The 19565-nt window shown below is 38.6% G+C and overlaps 1 protein-coding gene across 4 annotated transcripts in view; it reads right to left on the minus strand.

The window, feature by feature from the left end:
- Positions 1 to 19565, minus strand: part of ASAP1 (ArfGAP with SH3 domain, ankyrin repeat and PH domain 1) — a 142090-nt gene that overhangs the window by 19002 nt on the left and 103523 nt on the right. For all 4 annotated transcript variants that reach the window (XM_059466295.1, XM_059466313.1, XM_059466288.1 and 1 more), the window contains 7 exons: positions 18547 to 18638; positions 17813 to 17999; positions 15351 to 15436; positions 13720 to 13835; positions 11461 to 11528; positions 8951 to 9058; positions 7377 to 7605 (listed from right to left, as the gene is read on the minus strand). In XM_059466295.1, coding sequence (XP_059322278.1) covers positions 7377 to 7605; positions 8951 to 9058; positions 11461 to 11528; positions 13720 to 13835; positions 15351 to 15436; positions 17813 to 17999; positions 18547 to 18638 — 886 coding nt within the window. The remainder of the gene's footprint in view (positions 1 to 7376; positions 7606 to 8950; positions 9059 to 11460; positions 11529 to 13719; positions 13836 to 15350; positions 15437 to 17812; positions 18000 to 18546; positions 18639 to 19565) is intronic.

The following is a 19565-nucleotide window of genomic DNA, read 5'->3' on the forward strand; positions in this document are numbered from 1 at the left end:
CGTCCCCTCTCTGTCCCCTGTCCCTGTCCCCCAAGCACCGTCTGTCCCTGTCCCCTCTCTGTCCCCTGTCCCCCAAGCACCGTCTGTCCCCGTCCCCTCTCTGTCCCCTGTCCCCCAAGCACCGTCTGTCCCTGTCCCCTCTCTGTCCCCTGTCCCCCAAGCACCGTCTGTCCCTGTCCCCTCTCTGTCCCCTGTCCCCCAAGCACCGTCTGTCCCCGTCCCCTCTCTGTCCCCTGTCCCAGTGCCCGCAGTGTCCCAGCGCGTGTCCCAGCGCCCCCTGGCGGCGGCGGCGCGCACTGCGCCGCTCACAAACCGCCCAAAACGGGCTCAGAGCGACAAAATGGGGAGGAAAGGCACTGAAATACTGTTGTGCGCTTATTGCAAAAATTCAACTTCAGATATGAAGTGAAATTGGTGCTTTTAATTGCCAATAAGAGGGAGAAATCTTCTCTACAAAAATAAACTGTAGTAGAATTTTTAAAATCCCTTAGGTTAGGTTTTATGGCATGTTTTAGATTTCACATTAGTTATACATATCCAGACATTACTGAGGAGGTGCAAAAAATACCTTCACAGCTTTCAGAAGTTCCCATGGCATACAAAAGTGACAGGGAAAAGGTGTTTAAGGTATTATTACAAATCATACTTTCAGACTCCTAGCTTTTCTTTCTGTACTAAACTCACCGAAGAAATAATTACGAATACAAAGTGTCATACACTGATGATTACATGGCTGAAATACAAAAATTAATTATGGTCAAATAAAAACAAAATAAAGGAAAACTTCAAAATGTCATTTCAGAAAGAGGTATAATATGACATCATGCTTTGAATAATGAAAACATAGGGGAAGTGCTGGAATCAAAATCATTTTATGGAAACAACTGGTGAAATAATACAAGATCTGATGATGTATGAACTGTCTGTATAATTATTATAAAATACACTGTATCATGGAGTCACTTAGGTTGGGAAAGACCTTTGAGATCATCGAGTCGGACACTGCCAATCCTCCCCTAAAGCACATCTCTGCTCCTGCACCTTTGGGATTCTCTTCTTGAGCAATGTCTTGGATTCCTTTTAGACTGTCTCCCAGGGGACTTTTGTCAGCCAGGCTCCTAAACAGGCCCAAGTCTGTCCCCTGGAGGTGCAAGGTGGCAGCTCTGCTGATCTCTCCCTCTTACTTGTCCAAGAATTTGTGATTCCCCGTGCCCCAGACAGCCTCCATCACACTCAAGTCATTCTCTCTCCACGAGCAGCAGGTCCAGCAGGGGCCTTTCCTTGCTGGCTCCCTCACCAGCTGAGTAGGAAAGTTCTCTTCCACTCACTCCAGACACATCCTGGACATTCCTGTCCCATGAGAACAAGGGCCAGCAGTTGTGAGACTTCTCCCAGACACCCTACTCCCAGGGTATCTCATCTGCCTCTCCATCCTGGGTGGGTGCTCTCTAACAGATTCCAGCAGCACATCTGCCCAATGGCCTTTCTCTGGTTCCTATCACCACTCGACCCTACTGCCACCATCATCAGCTCAGACACTCAAAACAGTCCCTGACCTACAGGGCTGCCCCACTGCCTCTCTCTCCCTGCCTGTTCCTCCTGAAGGGTTCACAGCCATCCATCACAGCACTCCAGTTGTGTGAGCCATCCCAGAATGATGGAACTGCAGTTTTCCTGCTGCACAATGGCTTCCAGCCCCTCCTGTTTGCTGCCTGTGCTGTGTGCAGGGGCATGGATGCTCTTCAGTTGGGATATTGATCCTAACACGTTTTTGGGGGAGAAGCCCTGATTTCTACAAGAGTGTTTGGAGGCATTTCTATGCCTTGTATCTCATGAGCCCAAAGGCCCTCACTGGCACACACACTCCCTCAAACACTGCTGTGCTGCCCTAGGGTTACCTTGAGTAAGCCTAGTTTTGTCCCTTTCCCCTTTCTAATCTAGTTTAAAGCTCTTTCAACGTGCACTGATAAGCCAGTGGCAGATGCCACTGCTCCCTGCTCAGGCTGGCAGAGTCACACCCCCTCCTGCATGCCATTCCATGCAAATTCCCATCCCAAGTGCCACACCATGCCCTTGCACTGTTTGTGGTGCTCTCCAGGAGTTCCTTCACACATGTCTGGGCTGGGCCCTGTTGCCCCTGTCCCCATTTTTGCTGTGCTGTCACAGCTGCTGTGGCTCCTGCAGCTTTCTCACTGCCCTAGCTGGGACCAGGGCTGCTCACCTCAGCAACTGCACACATATCCATACATATATACACATAAATGTGTGTGTAAAACCAGCAGCTCAAAACAATTCCTGTGTGATATTCTCAACTATACAAGGCTAGGCTAGGTATAGTTAAGCAATTATCAGAGCAGTTACTAGATCAAAGGTATTTTGTGATTTTAGCAAGGCAGCAATTGAGCCAGCCATTTCCTCTCCTCATCCAATAGATGTCTTAATCATGATTTATCACATAGTTCAGAAGTTCACATTTTGTAAAGGATATTTTCCTAACACAAGCAAAAAACCAAAAACCAAAAAGAAAATCCCAAAAAACCTGGCCCAAAAGTTTTTCCTTTTCCTTCTGTCAGCTTTCTTTTCCTCAGTTACTGGAAAGCAAATGCTTACAGAACTAACTGTTATCATGTTTTATCACTTTTTCATATTACAAAGATCAGGCTTTCATGTGTAAATAGACCAAATAATCTCAACATTACTGTACTAAGGTAAATAACTGGATAAGATGTGCAATTAGTAGTACATTGCCCTTTAGGGTTTGTGCAGTTAGTATAGTAACAATTCATTTGTGTACTTGTGAAACCATGCAAAGCTGCTACCACTCAATCCAGAAATGGTGGGTTTAGAGTGTAAAAACTTCATGTGTAATTTTTTTTTTACCACTTAATGAGACATAGGGGGAAAACACAGAATTCCTGCTAATGGTAGAATGGACACTGCAAAGGAAAGTAACTTGAATTAAAAATAGCATTTTCATTAACAAGTGTTGCTATCCTTATTTTTAAATTTCTCACGAGTGACTTATTGCATAGATATTACTAAAAGCTTTTTCAGTTAGCCTTACCTAAAATAATACATTTTCAGCACTGAAAATAAGAGCATAATTAAAGACAAAATGATCATGATCACTCTGAATAAGAAAGCTAAGAATATACATTGATTCAACATTAGTATTTGAAGTACATTAGATAATTAATGCTTAAAAAAAGGTTCAGTTTGGAAAGAAAAGATAAAAGTTATACTAAAAAATTTTGTGTTTTGGGTTGATTCAGAAATAGAAGAGCCCATGAAACCAGCAGTCATCAGCTAGTCTACCCTTCCTATTATGGTATTAAAAAATACAAAGTCTTAGTGGAATAAGTAGCATTATTTAATCACAATGTGCAACACATTTATAAGAATATTTTTTAAAAAGTCTCCAAGTATATGCAAGAGAAGTATAGAATTCTGCAAGCATGGATAACCTCAAAGGCTGAGGTAATGGAAATGAGAATAAATACATTTGTGCTATAAATTAAGAACTTCAGTTACAAATGAGTAGAGACTGTGTAATGCCTGCTATGCCACAGTATGATACAATCAAGAAAAAAACAAAACCTATGACCAAAGAATTCTTTGATGTGGCATTTCCAGTAGAAACAGCAAATTTTACTGCAGTCCTGACACTTCCAGCCAGTTGTATTTCAGAAATCTGATTTAAACAGCAAAGGTACACAGAAGAGTTAGTGTGATGAAAGGATAACTTGAACTCCAGGAGAATGAAAATATTCTTCAATCAGATAAGGTAAAATTGGTTTGTTTAGTGTAACACCCCACACATGGAGACCTGTAGGATTTCCATCCTTTTCAGGACCTTGACACAGCCACCAGCCACAGAAACACCTCCAAAGCCAAAGGGCAATGCTGGTACATGCACAACTTAGTGAGCCCAAGAAGATTCCTCATCCTGTGCGCAAGGCAGTCAGACAACTTCTAGAAGTTACTAGCAAATTCAAATAAACTGATTTGGTTAGAAATTGAGTGTGATGTAGTGAAGGAGCAGATGATTGCAGACAGTGCACTCTGCAGTGCACTGGAACCACAAAGGAAGTGCCTTTGGGTTTAGGTACCCATGTCAGAGCTGAGACACTGTAAACTGTGCAACCTTGTAAGTGTTGAAGATCCAAATTAACTTCATGATACAGAATTTATCCCTGACATCCATGCTCATCTGGGATAAACAGGCAGAATCACTAAAATCAATTAGCTTTCAGCTAAAGTGAAGGAAACCTGGATTAGACTGCCTAACACTCCTCCAAAGCTAGGTAGCAATATTACCCCCACACTGGATTGGCAATGAAGGTTGTGCAAAATTTTATTTAGCTACTGAGGCAAGTCATGGAATTACTTAAATATTGATTTTTTTTAAAAGCTTTTTGTAAAACAATAGGCAGAAGACCTGCTAGATGTCTGGAGCCATAATGCAGGTATAAGTTGAAAAGAGCAATAAAAAAGATGATTTTGAGAATAATACAGGCTAAAGATTTGACTGAGAACAGAAGTAAGCTGACCCTAAATAAGCTTAGATAAACTATTGGAAAAGGCAGAGAGTTGTTGGCTCAATGGCTCAGGCAGCCATTGCACTCCTGTACTTTTCATTCTGTTAGGATTACCTAAATCTATAGCAGAGATAACAGCAAGTAAGATGTATCCACAAATGAGACGTGTGGAGACAAATACATGAAGGTTCCAGCATTTTTAGGAATATTTTGAAAAGTTATCAAATGAAAAATCGGGACATGAGTTATAATGATGTGTGGAGAAATTTAAAACCTCCCCATAGTCCTTCCTCCAACTATTGTACCTATAAAAATATTTTTTAGCCAGCATGTCCACTGAAAACCACGAGCAAGAGCGATGTGCCTGATGTAAATCACTTTAAACTCCCCTCCTCTCCCCAACACAACTTCAGTGGATGGTTTCCTGATCACTCAGGAACTCCACAGAGCTTTGCTACCCACAACTTCACTGGGCAATGAAACAGAGGGCTACATGGAAGGGGTTTTCTTAAAAATAAAACAAGTTTTGGAAAGACAGTTTCATCTGCATGTCCCAAAGGATGAAAAACTTAGGAAACTTCAAAATTGTCTGCCTGCTTCTAAAATGCAGATGCACCTGCTATCCCTTCCCTGAAGGCTCCATGTCCTAGCAGGGGCCTATGCTATCTGCCAGGGCCTCGCAGCAGCACAGGGACAAAGATCAGATTGTTTTCTGACAGAAAGTGAGCTTAAATTTAAATTCACATTCAGTGCTTTTGTTACTCTTGCTGTTTAGGGAGCTTAGTGAAAAAAGTAACACTGTGTTTTCATATAATCTTAAACAAAAGATATTCAAATGAACTTCCTAAACAAAAACACACATCTGACAAGTAAGGTTGTGTAAACTTCAATGAAGGGATATATACTCTATTACTACTCATCCAAAATAGGAGAATAATGTACAGGTTTATGTTTTCCTACTGAAAGAAAATTGACTGTCTCAAAATTCAGATGTGTCAACATCTGAAGTGTCAACATTTTTATATGGAAGTGAAGAGTCTCTGCTTCATTTTCTTTTAAATAATCTGAGAGCTGGAAGAGGGGAGATAACAAGGAGCAGCACAGTTTAAATGAACCATAAGTGCATCTGAAAATGATGCAACTACAGCAACCTTTCCACACTGATGAATTGTCCTATGAATTTGTTACTTTTCTCCCCAACTCTTAACACAGGCATGTATGCAACAGAAGTTTCTAATTTCATAGTATTGTTGAGTGGATATCAACCTAAACTCCACTCCAGCATCACTCAGAGACTGTAGAATTTCAGCATGTTTGAAGCAGAGAAGCACAGTGACTTTAATGTAACAGCAGTTCAATACAACCTCTCTGACTTACCCTGTGAATCTGACATTTTCCACTCTGATGAAGCAGTTAATGCTACATTAGAAGGCATTTTTGTGATATTATAATATTATTTCATTGTGATATAAATAAGGATTTCTTTGCATAACCTCTGACAGGAAAACACATGAAAACTCAATGCCTCAATTCTTTCTGAGTAGCTTTGGTGTTGTGTTGATTCCTTGTTTAGGAACAACTGGGAAAATGCCTAACATTTCAGAAACCAAAATACATACTTAGAATGAAATATAAACATAAATATTCCCCTTCCTGGAGAAAAAGACAATTTTCTAGGTAAGTCTGTATGAGAGCTCCACTATACACTGACAAATAAATAAAGTTCATTAAAATGTATTGGAAGCTGACAGCATACTAAGCAGGGTGTACAGATACCAGACACAACCTCATTAACCTTCTTCAGGAAATGGGATGCATGATTAATTTCCAAGTCTTGCAAGTGTATGACCAAAAAAAACAGTTATCCTAGGTCATGAAGGAACATCTAAGCCAGTACACATTGTGTCTGCAGTGAAAAATCCATACTAGACTGTGAGCATGTAAAAGGGATGGGAGACTGGAAGGAAAAAGTAGAATCTTGTAGTGCCAACAATCAGGTCAACACAGTAAAGTTACAAAGAATACAACTGAGCCCCCAGGGAAACATGGATTACAAAATCTCATGTGAAAAATGCAAATCCTGACAAAATCATTTTGCCTCATAATGGGAAACAAACCTGTTTAAAAGCAGAGCCAAGGGATTCATTTGAAAGTTGCCAGTACATGACTAAGACTGATGGAACAGTAGTGCTTAAGCACAGCATCTGAACCATGATGCCAACTCTGTCCTGTCCCTTTTACTCTTTCACAAATTGGTGAGAGCATCTCTGCACTTTTCCTAAACAAAGTCAATTACCAGGTGAGAAATGAAGCAGTGCTAATAAAAGGGAGCAGCAGCATAACTGCTGAAGTGCTAAACTTTACTGTAACCCTCATCACAACTAAAGATTTCTCTAACAAGTCTACTGTAAAAACTTATCAATTTCTAAATTAAACATATAAAAAGGAATTAAAGGTTTCCTTGTCCTAAAAAGTAGATCTACACAAATTATAATACAGCAAAAAGGTTTTGTTCCATAAAAATATCCTCCAGACTTGAAGATTAGAGATATCTAGGTCAAACCACCACAATCCACTGCAGCTGCAAGTCTCATAAAATTAAGTGACTTTAATTTAGCAGAGTATTAGTTTATTCCTCACCCATTCATGTTCAGTGTTATGAATGAGTCTATTACAAAGTGTCCCCCAGGTCTTTTCAGTTTAGAACATGCATTGTACCACACTACTGCATCAATAAGAAGAACATGCTGTATCTTGAACATTGCAATGTCCTTGGTTAAAGGAAGGGCAACAGTGTTAAAATCACTGCTTGCAAGTGTGGTTTGGAGAGAGACTTACCTTTGCCAGCATTTCTGGGAGGAAGAGGAGGAGCATCAGACGTTGGAGAGGTGGGTGAGTCTGTGCTTGCAGAAGCAAAGATCTGGTTGGTAAAGGCTCCATAGGAGAGTCTTTGCTTGTCTCTGGGAGTGCTAAATGAAGGGTGAGTCAGTTTGTCTTGGGGAGAAATGCTTGAAGAGTGACAAAAGCTTTGGGGTCTTGGAGATCTTTCCTTTTTTATAGGACTAGGCTGTGAATAGAAAAACAAAGATGATACAGCTGTCTAAACATTAATTACAGTTAGTATGTTTGGAAAATAGCATACCAGAACATAATTTAGTGAACATGAGCTTTTTCTTTGTTGGACAAATAAACCCCCACTCCTCCCTTTTTCAGCAATTCAACCTGAAGGGTCTTCTCTTCTAAATGAAAATTATGATTGTACCATCATCAACAAATCATCATGAACACAAAATTAGAATTAATGTTAAAGCAGGAAATACACACTAATAATATACTAAATAAAATGCCAATAAAAGCCTGGGAAGTTTTAGAATTTAAGAGTAATTTTCAGGGAATACAGCACATTACTCAGACTAGACAATTATCCTCAAGTATCAAGTATATTACCCCACTGATGCCTAGTAAAGATGAGCAAACACTTTTGACAGATCAGATTTATTTGATCCCTGAACTAGTAATATAATCCGTGATACAGCTCTTTTTAAACACATCTAATTGCTCTTTGAAGAAATTTTACACATTAGTTTTTGCCTGCTGTACATTAATGGGTGCATTTGGAGCACGATCTGTTTCCCTGCAGCTCTGGTTCAGGTTATTATCTCCAGCACAGCATCTCTCATCCTCCAGAGGCTCCTCATACAGATGATTATTTTGTTCTCTGCTGTCCTTGAGGACATGCAAATTACTTTGGTTTCTGAATTTTTCAGTCCCAAGTGTCACAGAAAATGAGAAGTTGTCCACACTTCTTTCTGCGGCACTCATATAAAATAGGAGAGGTGTATTCGCATTTATTGCAGAAATAGAGCACACAGTAATTAACTGACTTGCTAAAGTAGGACACTGAGGCTAATTTTTCACATGCTGTAGGATGGTAATTATTCTATGCCCTCAAGTTTTGCCTTTCCATTACTTCTTTAAAAAAAACCCCCAGGAATAAATAGCACAGCACAGTTTGTGAAAAATACAGTTATTTATTCAATAACTAGGTTTTTAATTAATTTAAGGAAAAACAAATAAGTATGTAAGCTTTGGATTTCCTGCAGCTAAAATTTAACAGCTTAGAATTCTGAAGAGGATAAAGCAACAAAGTAGTCCAGATTTGCTGATTTATATTATACTGTATGTCTTGTCAAAACCAAACTTCTGAAGCAGCCCATAATAACTAGGTTGACAAAGTATATTCAAAAAGCACTTAGGCAGTCTTTAACACAGGCCTCAGAATTAGGGGGTTTTTCCCCCCCAAAATATCTGTAAGAAAAGAAAGGCTGAAGTGGGTCTCTAATTACCACTTATTTCCAGGGAGTAGAGCTGTTCAGTTTTTGTGCAAGGCTGTATCAGAAATTCCCACTCACCTTATCATCCAAGTCATCGTCACTCTCATCGATCTCTTCCTGCCGAAGATTCCATTCGTACTCCACGTGCACGTGTGGGTTCAGCTTTCCTGCCTTGGCTTGAGAAAGCTAAAAGAAATAAAATGTCTTGTTAAAGTACTTGCTGTTCTTTTGGTGTTACCTAAGTTAGTTTTGTAATGGCAAGAAATAAACTGGAGTATTTAGAAGTTTAAAATTATTCCAGGATGATCACACAAACATCCTTCATTTGTTTGAGGTATAGAAAAAGAGCTAAAAGGCAAAAAGGAAAGATTTTCTCAAAATGGAAAGAAGTCGCCATGTTTGATGAGCATTTGAAAAGATGACATGAAGAGAAGGTATATGCACAGAAGCAGAATTTATCTGGAGCCCTCCTTTCCAAAAAGGAAAGGCAAAACCTATTTATAAATTTTGATACATACATCTGCTGTCCCATCAAAATCACAATCTTTGTACTCAAATCAAATGAAAAGATATTTACTCTTCATTTAGATATTTTACCTCTCTCTCTCCCTGGATGAGGCCAATATGTCTTAAGCACAAATTCCTTGACTTTGCCAGCCCAAATAATGTATTTCACATTCTTTAAAAAAAACCACCTCAATGATCAGCAAAAAAAACCTAATAGAGCAGTTCATGGTTATTCTGAGGAGATAAATTCTCCTTTTCAATGCCTAGATTTTCCATCATTATTTAGTCCTTCACATTCTTTAAAATGTAGTCTACTTGATAGTAGTTGATTCAGGAGCGCCTTTAACCATGTTCCTGAAATAAAACTTGGAATAAAGACAGTATTTCCAATCTGTTATGTAAGTATTCATGAACCCACTTGAGCTGAATTTGAATTTAATTACACAGTTAAGACTCCAGTTATGCAACAGAAATGAGTTTAGTACAGCTTTCTTAATGCAAACACCTAGTTATTTATCTTGTACTTTTTTACTGCCCACAGCAAACAGTGCGCTCATTCGTGTTTCTTTTTCACTCTTAACTCATTGCTGCTTTTGGAAAAAAATGCAGAAATAGTTTCCTCTTCAAAAATTAGAAAAAAAAAAAGAGAAAAGGCCTACATGCTCTATGAGAGTTAAGTGAAATAATCAGTGAGGTATTCATGGAATTTGTATCACTATAACTAAACTATTAACTGCTAGATAGGCTGACTGATAACATCCACTTGACTGTTTGTTCTGTAACACAGCCAGCTGGTCCACATTAACGGCAGATGTAACTTTTGAAAAGGGATAGTATAGAGAAAAAAGCAATCCATCCCCACTGTGTGCTGCACAGGTGATCTGCTTGATCCAGCTGACAGAATACTCAAACCACTGGAAACAGCACCTACTTACACAGCAGACATGGCATTAACTGAGAAGTCAGTCCCACCTCATCAACCACAGCAAAATGCTGACTTGCATCCCCAGAAACATGGAAAATTTCTTTGATTTGTGAAGGACAAGGTCTTTTGATTATTCAATAATTAATTCATGACAAGAACTTTCAGTTGTCACAGGAATGGTATTAAAATTACCAGCTGCAGAGCAAAAGTAGATATCCTCAGATCATCAAAGTTAGAAAAAAGAAGAAATAGAAATAAGTGGCAAGTGTTTTGTAAATCCTTCTGGTTTTGTCTTAACTGCCACACTACTTAAACTTTTTAATGCCTTGATAGTAATTAAATTCACTTGCCTACTAAATGCATACTGCTGGCACCCTAGAGGGCCAAGAACAAACAATCTTGTTGGTCTGATGTAAAATCCTTACTCCTGGCTAAATGCTTCAGAGAAGTACCTGGGAAATTCCTTAACACCTTTATTTCTTGAACACCAATAATCTTTTTGGTGTCTGTTAACATCCCTCACACATTCTCAGAATTCCAGGAGGTTTTTGCTTTGATCATTCTCAGTAGAGGGACAAAGTCCCACAGAAGCTGGTGTTCTACATCTTTTTATACTTCAGCTTCCAGATATTACACTTATACTTCTTCCTCCTTTCAGGAGCGTAATTTTAAGTTGTTTCAATTCTCCTTATAAAGAGACTTTCACCACCTCTGAACTACCTGTTCTGTTAAATAATCTGAAAAAAGCGATAGCAGGAAAAGACAAAAGGTCCGAACCTAACAGGTCTTGACAGTGTTAATGTGGGGTTGTTTAGTACTCCTGATATAAAAGCCTTTAAGAAGAACTTTTGAGGTGATGAAGACCAAATCTCCTTAAATGGTGTATTTATTGACACATCTGACCCTCCACTACTTAAGTCTTCAAAACCACTGGTTAAAATAACTAATACTGCCACTAGAAGAAAGATCATTTTCTTAAACTGTCACAAAGAAAATTACTGCTGTGTTTTAGCTAAGAAAACAGTCGGGCCTTCAGATCAACACACAGCCAGCTGGCACCAATACCATGTGTGAGATGCAATGGTAATGATATATGAAGTAAATCAGATTTTTAAAGAAGCAAACATTCCCCTTTGCCCCCAGGCTTGGTTCTTACCAGTTCCTCACACTGGACAGCTTTCAGTCTCTTTGCTGTGTCCAGAGCCGTCTCTCCAGCTTGGTTTACTACAAAATTACAATACAAAAAAGAGCAATTCTTAGAGATGTGTTAAGAAATAATTTATTGAATTTCACTGCTGGTAGCACAGTAACTCCTAAAAGTGATCAAAAATGTCTGTTTACTCTATAGCAGCTGCAGCTCTTTAAGATTCCACTCCAAGTGCTCATGCATTTCATGTATCATCAGGTTCTTCCTGAACAGCAGCATCTGCTGCAACAGTTCCCAAATCCCTCCCAACCACCCCAGCAAAGAATACAAAGAAATTTCGTCACCTCAATCTCCACTCAATGCCTTCGCCAATAAAACTCGTAACTCAATAAGCAAGAGAAGCAAGCAGGCAGGGTAAAATAGCTCAAAGAAGAAAACTAATTCTAAGATTTATAAAAAGGAAAAAAAAAGGCTAAATGTTGATCCAAGCAGATTTTACTTTGATTAATATGTAGATTCAATCTACACCTTAATTTGAAGATATTTGAACAAGAATAAATTTAAAACTTTCTAGCTTTGTCTTTATCAAAGCTATAAAATGGTTTACAATTTAAAATAACACCTGGTAAGAAAGAAGGTGATATCTGAGGCTGCTGGGAGGTCCTCAGGCACAGCATCTAATGGAATCCTTCCCAGATGCTCAGTAGCAAGTCTCAGTAAACAAAAACAACTCCCAAATCTGCTGTTGATAAACCCTAGGTAAAATGTACTCTCACAGTACATCAGTAAATGCCATGGAGCTGGAACAGAGAATGCTCCACAGCACATCCAGATTGTAAAACATTTCTGTGATCAGGAGCTGAAAATTACCAAACTGAGATGTATAATGTCAGTGCGAAATCTTACACAGACAATGTCAGGTAGGAATCCTAGAATTTACAAAGCAGTCCTCCAGAAAGGCCTGTGACTTTGAAAGAATTCAGATCCCTAAATGAATGATTTACTTGTAGAAAGATCTACCAGAGGTGGTTTAATACGAAAAGGAATGAAAACATAGCACTTATGTGAAGTTAATACCTAGATAGCTTTTAAGTATATACCTCTTACTTCAGGGTCTGTGTGAGATCACTCAAGTTCCTATGTGAGATCACACCAAAAAATCAACAAAAAGAGCACAACACCCTCTTTCCCACAACAAAAAACCCTCAAAAAACAAGGGACCAAAAAGGTGTGAACACTCCTCTGGCATCTACCTAGGAGAAAGTTCAATCGAAGGACCAATAAAGGACTTAAACTTGTTCAGATGGTTTTCCCGTTGTAACTACCAAAAATGGTCACATTAAATTCTCTGATTTGTGATAATATTGGAATATATTCTAAAAGCCTATAAAAAGGCAAAGGAAAGCAGTCACTTCTGCCACTAAACTATGAACTTCAATTTATACAGTAATACAGTAGTTCTTTACCAGGCAGTGGAGGAAAGTAATGGTGATAAAGAAAAAGGGAGAAATAAAATCCAGTTTGCATCAGCTGTTAAAAAAACTTCTCTCCTATACCACTAACTCACTGAATGTAAATGTTTTACAGACATGCTGATCACATTTAACTCCTGGGCCTAACTAGCTGGATTCATGGGATGCCTTCCTAACTCAGGAAAAATGGGATCAGCTCTCTCAGCTGCCTTTCAGCTTCTCTTTGCACCTACCTCTGAGACAGGAGTAACTCCTGCTGTACCTGTATCAGTTCATTTGCCATAATGGCATACCAAAAGTTTAATTGAAAATGGAATCTCTGTTTGCTCAGTTAGGATAATCTCTTGTTCTCTGGATGGTGTCCCCTCCCTAATCAGTGGCAGTGTTGGCTGGGATGAAACCACAGCACCAGCTGCCATTGATATCAACAGAAGAATGAAGTGCTGTGCACATAAAGCCCACGTACCTAAGAGTGGAATTAGATATTTAAGTTCTAGCATAAAAAATGAACCTAAATTCCAGGCAGTTTAAAATGGGTCAGAAACAGAACTCTGAACTCTGCTTAGGGTTTGCCAATAGTATTTCATATTAGAAATTTTTGTCATTATTATCTTCTAAGAATTCAATTTCTTAATTGAATGTTTCCTTTATGCTTGCTGTTGACAAGGTCTTCATCTTTCTACCACAGTTTTATTTTAGAAGTTTGCTTACCACAGAGAAATAAACAAAAGTGGCTAAAATAATGGGAAGAAATTTTAAGAAATCTGTATTTTCTGGTTTTAAATAATGAACTTACCTAAATCAATAGTTGGCTTCCCCCTCAAAAGCAATTTCAAACACTCAGGCTTATTATATATACTGCAGTAGTGTAGAACTGTATTACCCAATGCTGTTTGTTTGTCCAGGTTTCCACTAAAAAAAAAAAAAAAGAACATGCAATCAAGAAGAGTATAGTAGCTGTGGTATTCATTTCAGATCTAGCATCCATATAAATAAAAACTTTACTGGACAAATATGAAGTAGGACAAAAAAAGAAATTAAATCAAACATTACTTTCAAAGACTATTAAGAATTTTTCCAAGGACACTGGAAATACCTGAGTTGTGATTGAGAAGGACTGAAAATCTACAGATGTTCATTCAAAAAACTAAAGATGTGAAACTCAGAGACTCAGGCCTCTCTAAGGTCATGCCAGTTGCCACTTCACCATAATTCTTTTTTCAAATATGCTAAATTAGCCCAATAGAAATATCTGAATAATTCTGATACAGTTAAAATAGGTTAATAAATCCCATGCAGTCAAGGAACTATCAAGAGGGCAGCTGTGAGAATGAACAAAAGAGTTGTAAGAAGGAATATAAGGACAACACATTGACTTAGGGGAAAACACAGATGTGCAAAAGGGCTCACAGGGTTTTAAAAAACTGTATTTCCTTCAGTTTTCAACTTCTAAACCCAGGTTTTTCAAAAACTGTTACTGACATTTTCATAAACCAGAAAAGCAAAGCTCAGGAGATGACAGCTTTCCCCAGTGTTACCCATATTGGACAGTAAGAGCCCACAGGGTTGTAAAGATGCTCCTGAATTTGAGACTTCCACAAAAAAAAACCACAGCAGACAGAAACACACACAAGGTTATAGTTGTCTGAAGAAACTATGAAGCTTCATAACAAAATCCAGAAAAATTTTAAATAATCATCCAAAATAAAAAATATTTTAATAAAGGTGAAAATAGCAATTTGGGTTCCTAAAACATTTTTCAAATTATGATCTTAAACAGCTTGAAAATATTGGAATGTTATTTTTCATCTGTTACTTTAATAATACTCCTATAAAAAGCACTCACACTTTTCATTAAGGTTTTTTACTTCTACGAACACATTCCTTGACAACAAAGAGCAACTCAGCCAATAAACTAGATACTGAAAATTACTCATCAATTTTATGCTCTCAGTAGCTTTAATACAGCTTATTAACTATTGGAACATCTTTTTCAAAGTCAATCTATCATCTGTTCATAATTTTCTGACGAAGATCCTTGTTTTCTACTCTTACAGTTCCTTTGCATGTGTCCTGTATTTGGAACATTTAGGAATCTGCCATCCCTCCTGTACCTGATCTATTTGTTTGCATGGCTTCATGTTGTCATGTGCCCTAAATCAAGGTTCTCTCATGCACTACAGACTTTTTTCTTTCCTCCTATTTTTATGCAACTCCTTTCAATGCTTTTAATCTACACATCTTTCCCCCTCCCTACCGATCAGGAACACAAAGGTTAACTCAAAGGTACTAAACTATTCTCCTTTGAAACATATCTAAGGAGAAAGATTGTAAGTGATGAGCAAACACCATCCAAGGCACTGCCAGGATGACTCTGAACATGCAAAACTGTCATGTACAATTGAATGAAAAGTCAGCAATCCATACCAGTTTTGTACAAGGAAGTCAACCAGATGGAGAGAGGTTTGGTCAGCAGTCCGGACTGCTAAATGAAGTGCTGTTTCACCTGGCTCCTAAACACATGCAAAGAGAAGTTAGATTTCTGTCTTATTTCTGCAGAGCTTGTATATCAGACCTATGAGATACATCTCATTCACTCTTTACAGTCTTTCAAAGAAAAATATTAGGAAATGATGATGAAAACGATTATTGTCTTTATCTCTAAAAGACACCATGTGCTTCAAAGGAAAATGGCATTACACTTCTGAGATCTCAGCTTTCCTAAACCAAATTTTCACTTTTCCCAGCTGGATGGAACAACCCTGAGGAGCCTTTAACCATTTTAGCTATCAGAAACTGAAAGGGATCTTGCCAAGGAAAACTGAGTAAATTTGCAGTACTTGTTGCTTTACAACAGCCTGGTGAGCACCAAGCAAAGTCACAACATTATTTCCTACAAAAACAGCATCACAAAAATCACAGTCCCACATACATTAAAACTCCTACAGATTGGCAGGACAGTTGAAGTTGGAAAGGACCTGTGAAGGTCATGTAAAACAATCTCTCTGCCCAAGCAGGGCCACTGAGGACCAGCTGCCCAGGACCACGTCCAGATGGCTCTGGAATATCTCCAAGGACAGAGACTCCACATCCCTGGGCAGCCTGTGCCAGTGTTTGGTCATTCTCACAATACAAAAAGGTTTCCTGATGTTCAGAGGGCACCTCCTGTGCTCCAGTCTGTGCCAGTGCCTCTGGTCCCATCACTGGGCACTACTGGGCTCCATCTTCTTCCCATCCTCCCTGCAGGTGTTTCCATACAATGATGGGATGTCCCTGAGCCCCTCACAGCTGAACAGCCCCAGGTATCTGAGCCCTTCCAGGTGCTCCAGGACACATTTGTGGCCCTTCCCTGCATTCTCTCCAGCCTGTCCAAGTCACTCTTGCTGTGGGGAGCCCAGAAGTGGGCACAGCACTGCAGCTGTGGCCTCACCAGGGCTGAGTGGAGGGAAGGATCACTGCCCTTCACATGATGGCAATGTGTCCCCACTGTCACCTCTGCCACAAGGGCACCCTGCAGGCCCAGGTTTCACCTTGGTGTCCATCAGGACTCCCAGGTCTCTTTAGGCAGAGCTGTGTGGTTCCCAGCACAAAGTTGGTGCATGGGGCATTTCCGCCATAATAAAGGGTTTCTCCTTGTCTAACTTGAATTGAATCATACTTTATTTTCTATACATTTCATATGCATTAATGCATTGAAATAGAAACAGAAATGTTGTTTATTTCCATTTAAAAGTTTCATGAGAAGTTAATGAAATCTAAAGTTAGATTAACTCCTACACAAGGACAATTAAAAAAGCACATTACAGTATATATACTTAGAATTAAAGTCATAATTAAAAAAAATTATTTTATTAAACCTCAGAGAATTTACAGAGGAGAATGCTGCTATAAATGTCCTAACTGCAAACCACATTTCAATTGGTGCTCATACCTTTCTAGATACCACTGCCTGTAATAGCTGCGAAGTCTGAGGAGCTAATTCTGTGGAAACTGCTGTGGATGACAAATACAGAAAGCTGACCTTGCAGTCAGAGAATTTGAAATGTGTTTGCATGATAAGCACTCTGTGATAGCTCAGGTGCTGAGACTATACTGAACTTATCCCTTTCACTGAACACAGACAGGCACTGTGTCCTTTGTCAATTTAGCTATTTTAACACAACTTCTTGAAAACAATCTCTAACATGTCTCCAGGTTGGGAGAAAACATTGCTGAGCAAGTGGTTAATGGCATCAATTATCTATTATCAATAAAAACAGGCTACTTTGCTCATGATTAACATTTGTCCATTACTTATTAAGGTCAACCTGGACTGATTTTTCCAGAAACTGTTACTGATTTCAGAAGGAAGATCAAGTACTCATAACTTGATACACATACACACACAAAAGAATCTTACAGGTTGAAAGAAATTGTACTTGTGTAAATGTCTCATTAGAAGATGTGAAGTCATCAGATTTATTCTTTCCTTGTCCACAGTAAACAGAGACTTGCAGACACTCAGTAATGTGTTCCTCCAGCCACTATTTTAAAAGCAGGCATGATACTGTATGTGGAACCAGGTCACCCTGGGCAATCAACTCTATTCTTTGGGACTTTTCTAAAAGAGACACACTGCAGAACAGGTGCTTTTCAACACACTATAGAGGCACCAAAACAGTGTATGATATCACTATTGCATTTCCCACTCCTTTAGACCAATTGATGATGAAAAATAAAGTGCTCTTTTCCCTCCCCACAAGGATGCAACATTAGGGAAAGAAAAAAAAAACCTATAATTCTCATCTGTCATTTCTTTTGTTTTATCATCTAAAGCAGCAGTCCCAGATCTTGGGCATTTTACAAATACACATGATTTAAAATAGCAATTGTTTACCTGGTAAGCTTACCTGTCCAGGCTCCAGCAGTGGCTCCATTAGCTCTACCCCCTCTGCATAGACTTGAATTAGTGCAAGTAAATCCCTGGATTTGACAGCCTCAAGTAATTCACTCAGTTTAGCTGCTGCAGATGCACAAGTCTTCCTAGAGAACTTATGATCTACATATTTAGCAGTGATAAATTCTTTACGTGCAGTCCTATGGGGTGTGAAAATAGAGCTTGCTTTAGAAATTTTTAGAAAAATGGGTCAATGATTATAATTTAAAATCACCTTGTCTAACTTGGAAGCTGAGAAGGGAAGAAGAAAACTACCTGATAAAAAGTGTGTTATTTATTGTTACACTGCATGTCTTGCTTGCAAACAAGCCCCAAATATGGAACATTGTCAATTTTATCCTGTCTTCTTGTTATATACAAAAACTACACTGACTGTGGAGACTAAGACCAGAGAAAAAGTAGAGCTAGTGCCACTTAGTTTATTATCTGAGGGTTTACTACAAAACTCAAACCATTCAAGAATCAAATAATGCTCCTTGAAACCCAAACAAAGAGTTTTCTACACAGGGAAGCTGAGGAAGTAAAATGTGACTCCATGACTGGAGACTGAACTTCTAAGAAGCTCCATAGTAGTGGGAATAAAAACCTCCAGTTCAGCCATCCATGCCTTCCCCTGGCTTGGTTACTGTTTAAGACACTCTACACCACAGATAAATTCCACAGAAAACTTAAAGACTCAGTACTTACATATCACTTGATGGACTGGGTTTAGGTGAAGGACTAGGTAAGTTCCCTTCCATAATATCATTAAAACTAGTATTTCCTACATTCTTGGCCAGCTGAGATAAGAGAAAGAATAAAAAAAGTGAGGACTTTTGGGGTCTAACAGCAACCTAACAACAGAACCATTAATGTGCATTTTCCACACTATTTATAAAAGATGGAAAACACAGAACTGAAAAATTAAAACTCAATGATTACATGCAGATACAGAGCAATTAAAAAGAAAAAAAAAATTGCTTCTGTTATACCAGAACTTGTACAATAGACTTCACAGTCACAAAATTATTTGTATTTCAAGACAATTTGCCTCCAACATGAAACCAGAAAGAGGAACCAGCGGCATGAACAGTGAAATGGTGCTGGTACACTGATCACGAAGCTGCTTTGGGAAAGAAGCTCAGTCCTACTGAAGATCATTCTTAGTAACACTTGATTTAGATTACTGGAAACTTTGCAAAAAACCCTCTATATTTTATGAAGAGAGAAAGTGATAAAGTTGAATCTGTATCCAAATCCAGATCTGCCTTACAACTTCTATCAATTTTCCTTTAAAAAATTTCTGTAACAAGTGTCTTCTTTCAGGCCAAACACAGCTACTGCAACTATTTCTTTTTTTACTTGTTTATATTTTTCCTTTCGGTTTTTTTTTTTGTACTCTCACATCATATTTCTTTCATAACTTCAGTACTACATAATTTCATCCATCAAATTAAGATTCCTACAATATTTTTCTTTCAGAATTAGCAACAGTCATTCTCCCTTGCCAAGTCAAATTAGCTTAATGTGTTAAATCACATCAGCTTTTAGACTGCTGTGATTTTGGGTCAAGATCAGCTATTGAGAGCAAAATTCTGATAGCTCTAAATACAATGGGTGCCAATATTCATTCTGCAACACCTCAGAAATGAGAAGTGAAATGAGAAGTGAAAACAGCACCAAAAATATATAGCAATATATAACCATGCACCTGTAAAATATCTACA

Source organism: Ammospiza nelsoni, chromosome 1 (assembly GCF_027579445.1).
Source record: "Ammospiza nelsoni isolate bAmmNel1 chromosome 1, bAmmNel1.pri, whole genome shotgun sequence".
NCBI lineage: Eukaryota > Metazoa > Chordata > Aves > Passeriformes > Passerellidae > Ammospiza > Ammospiza nelsoni.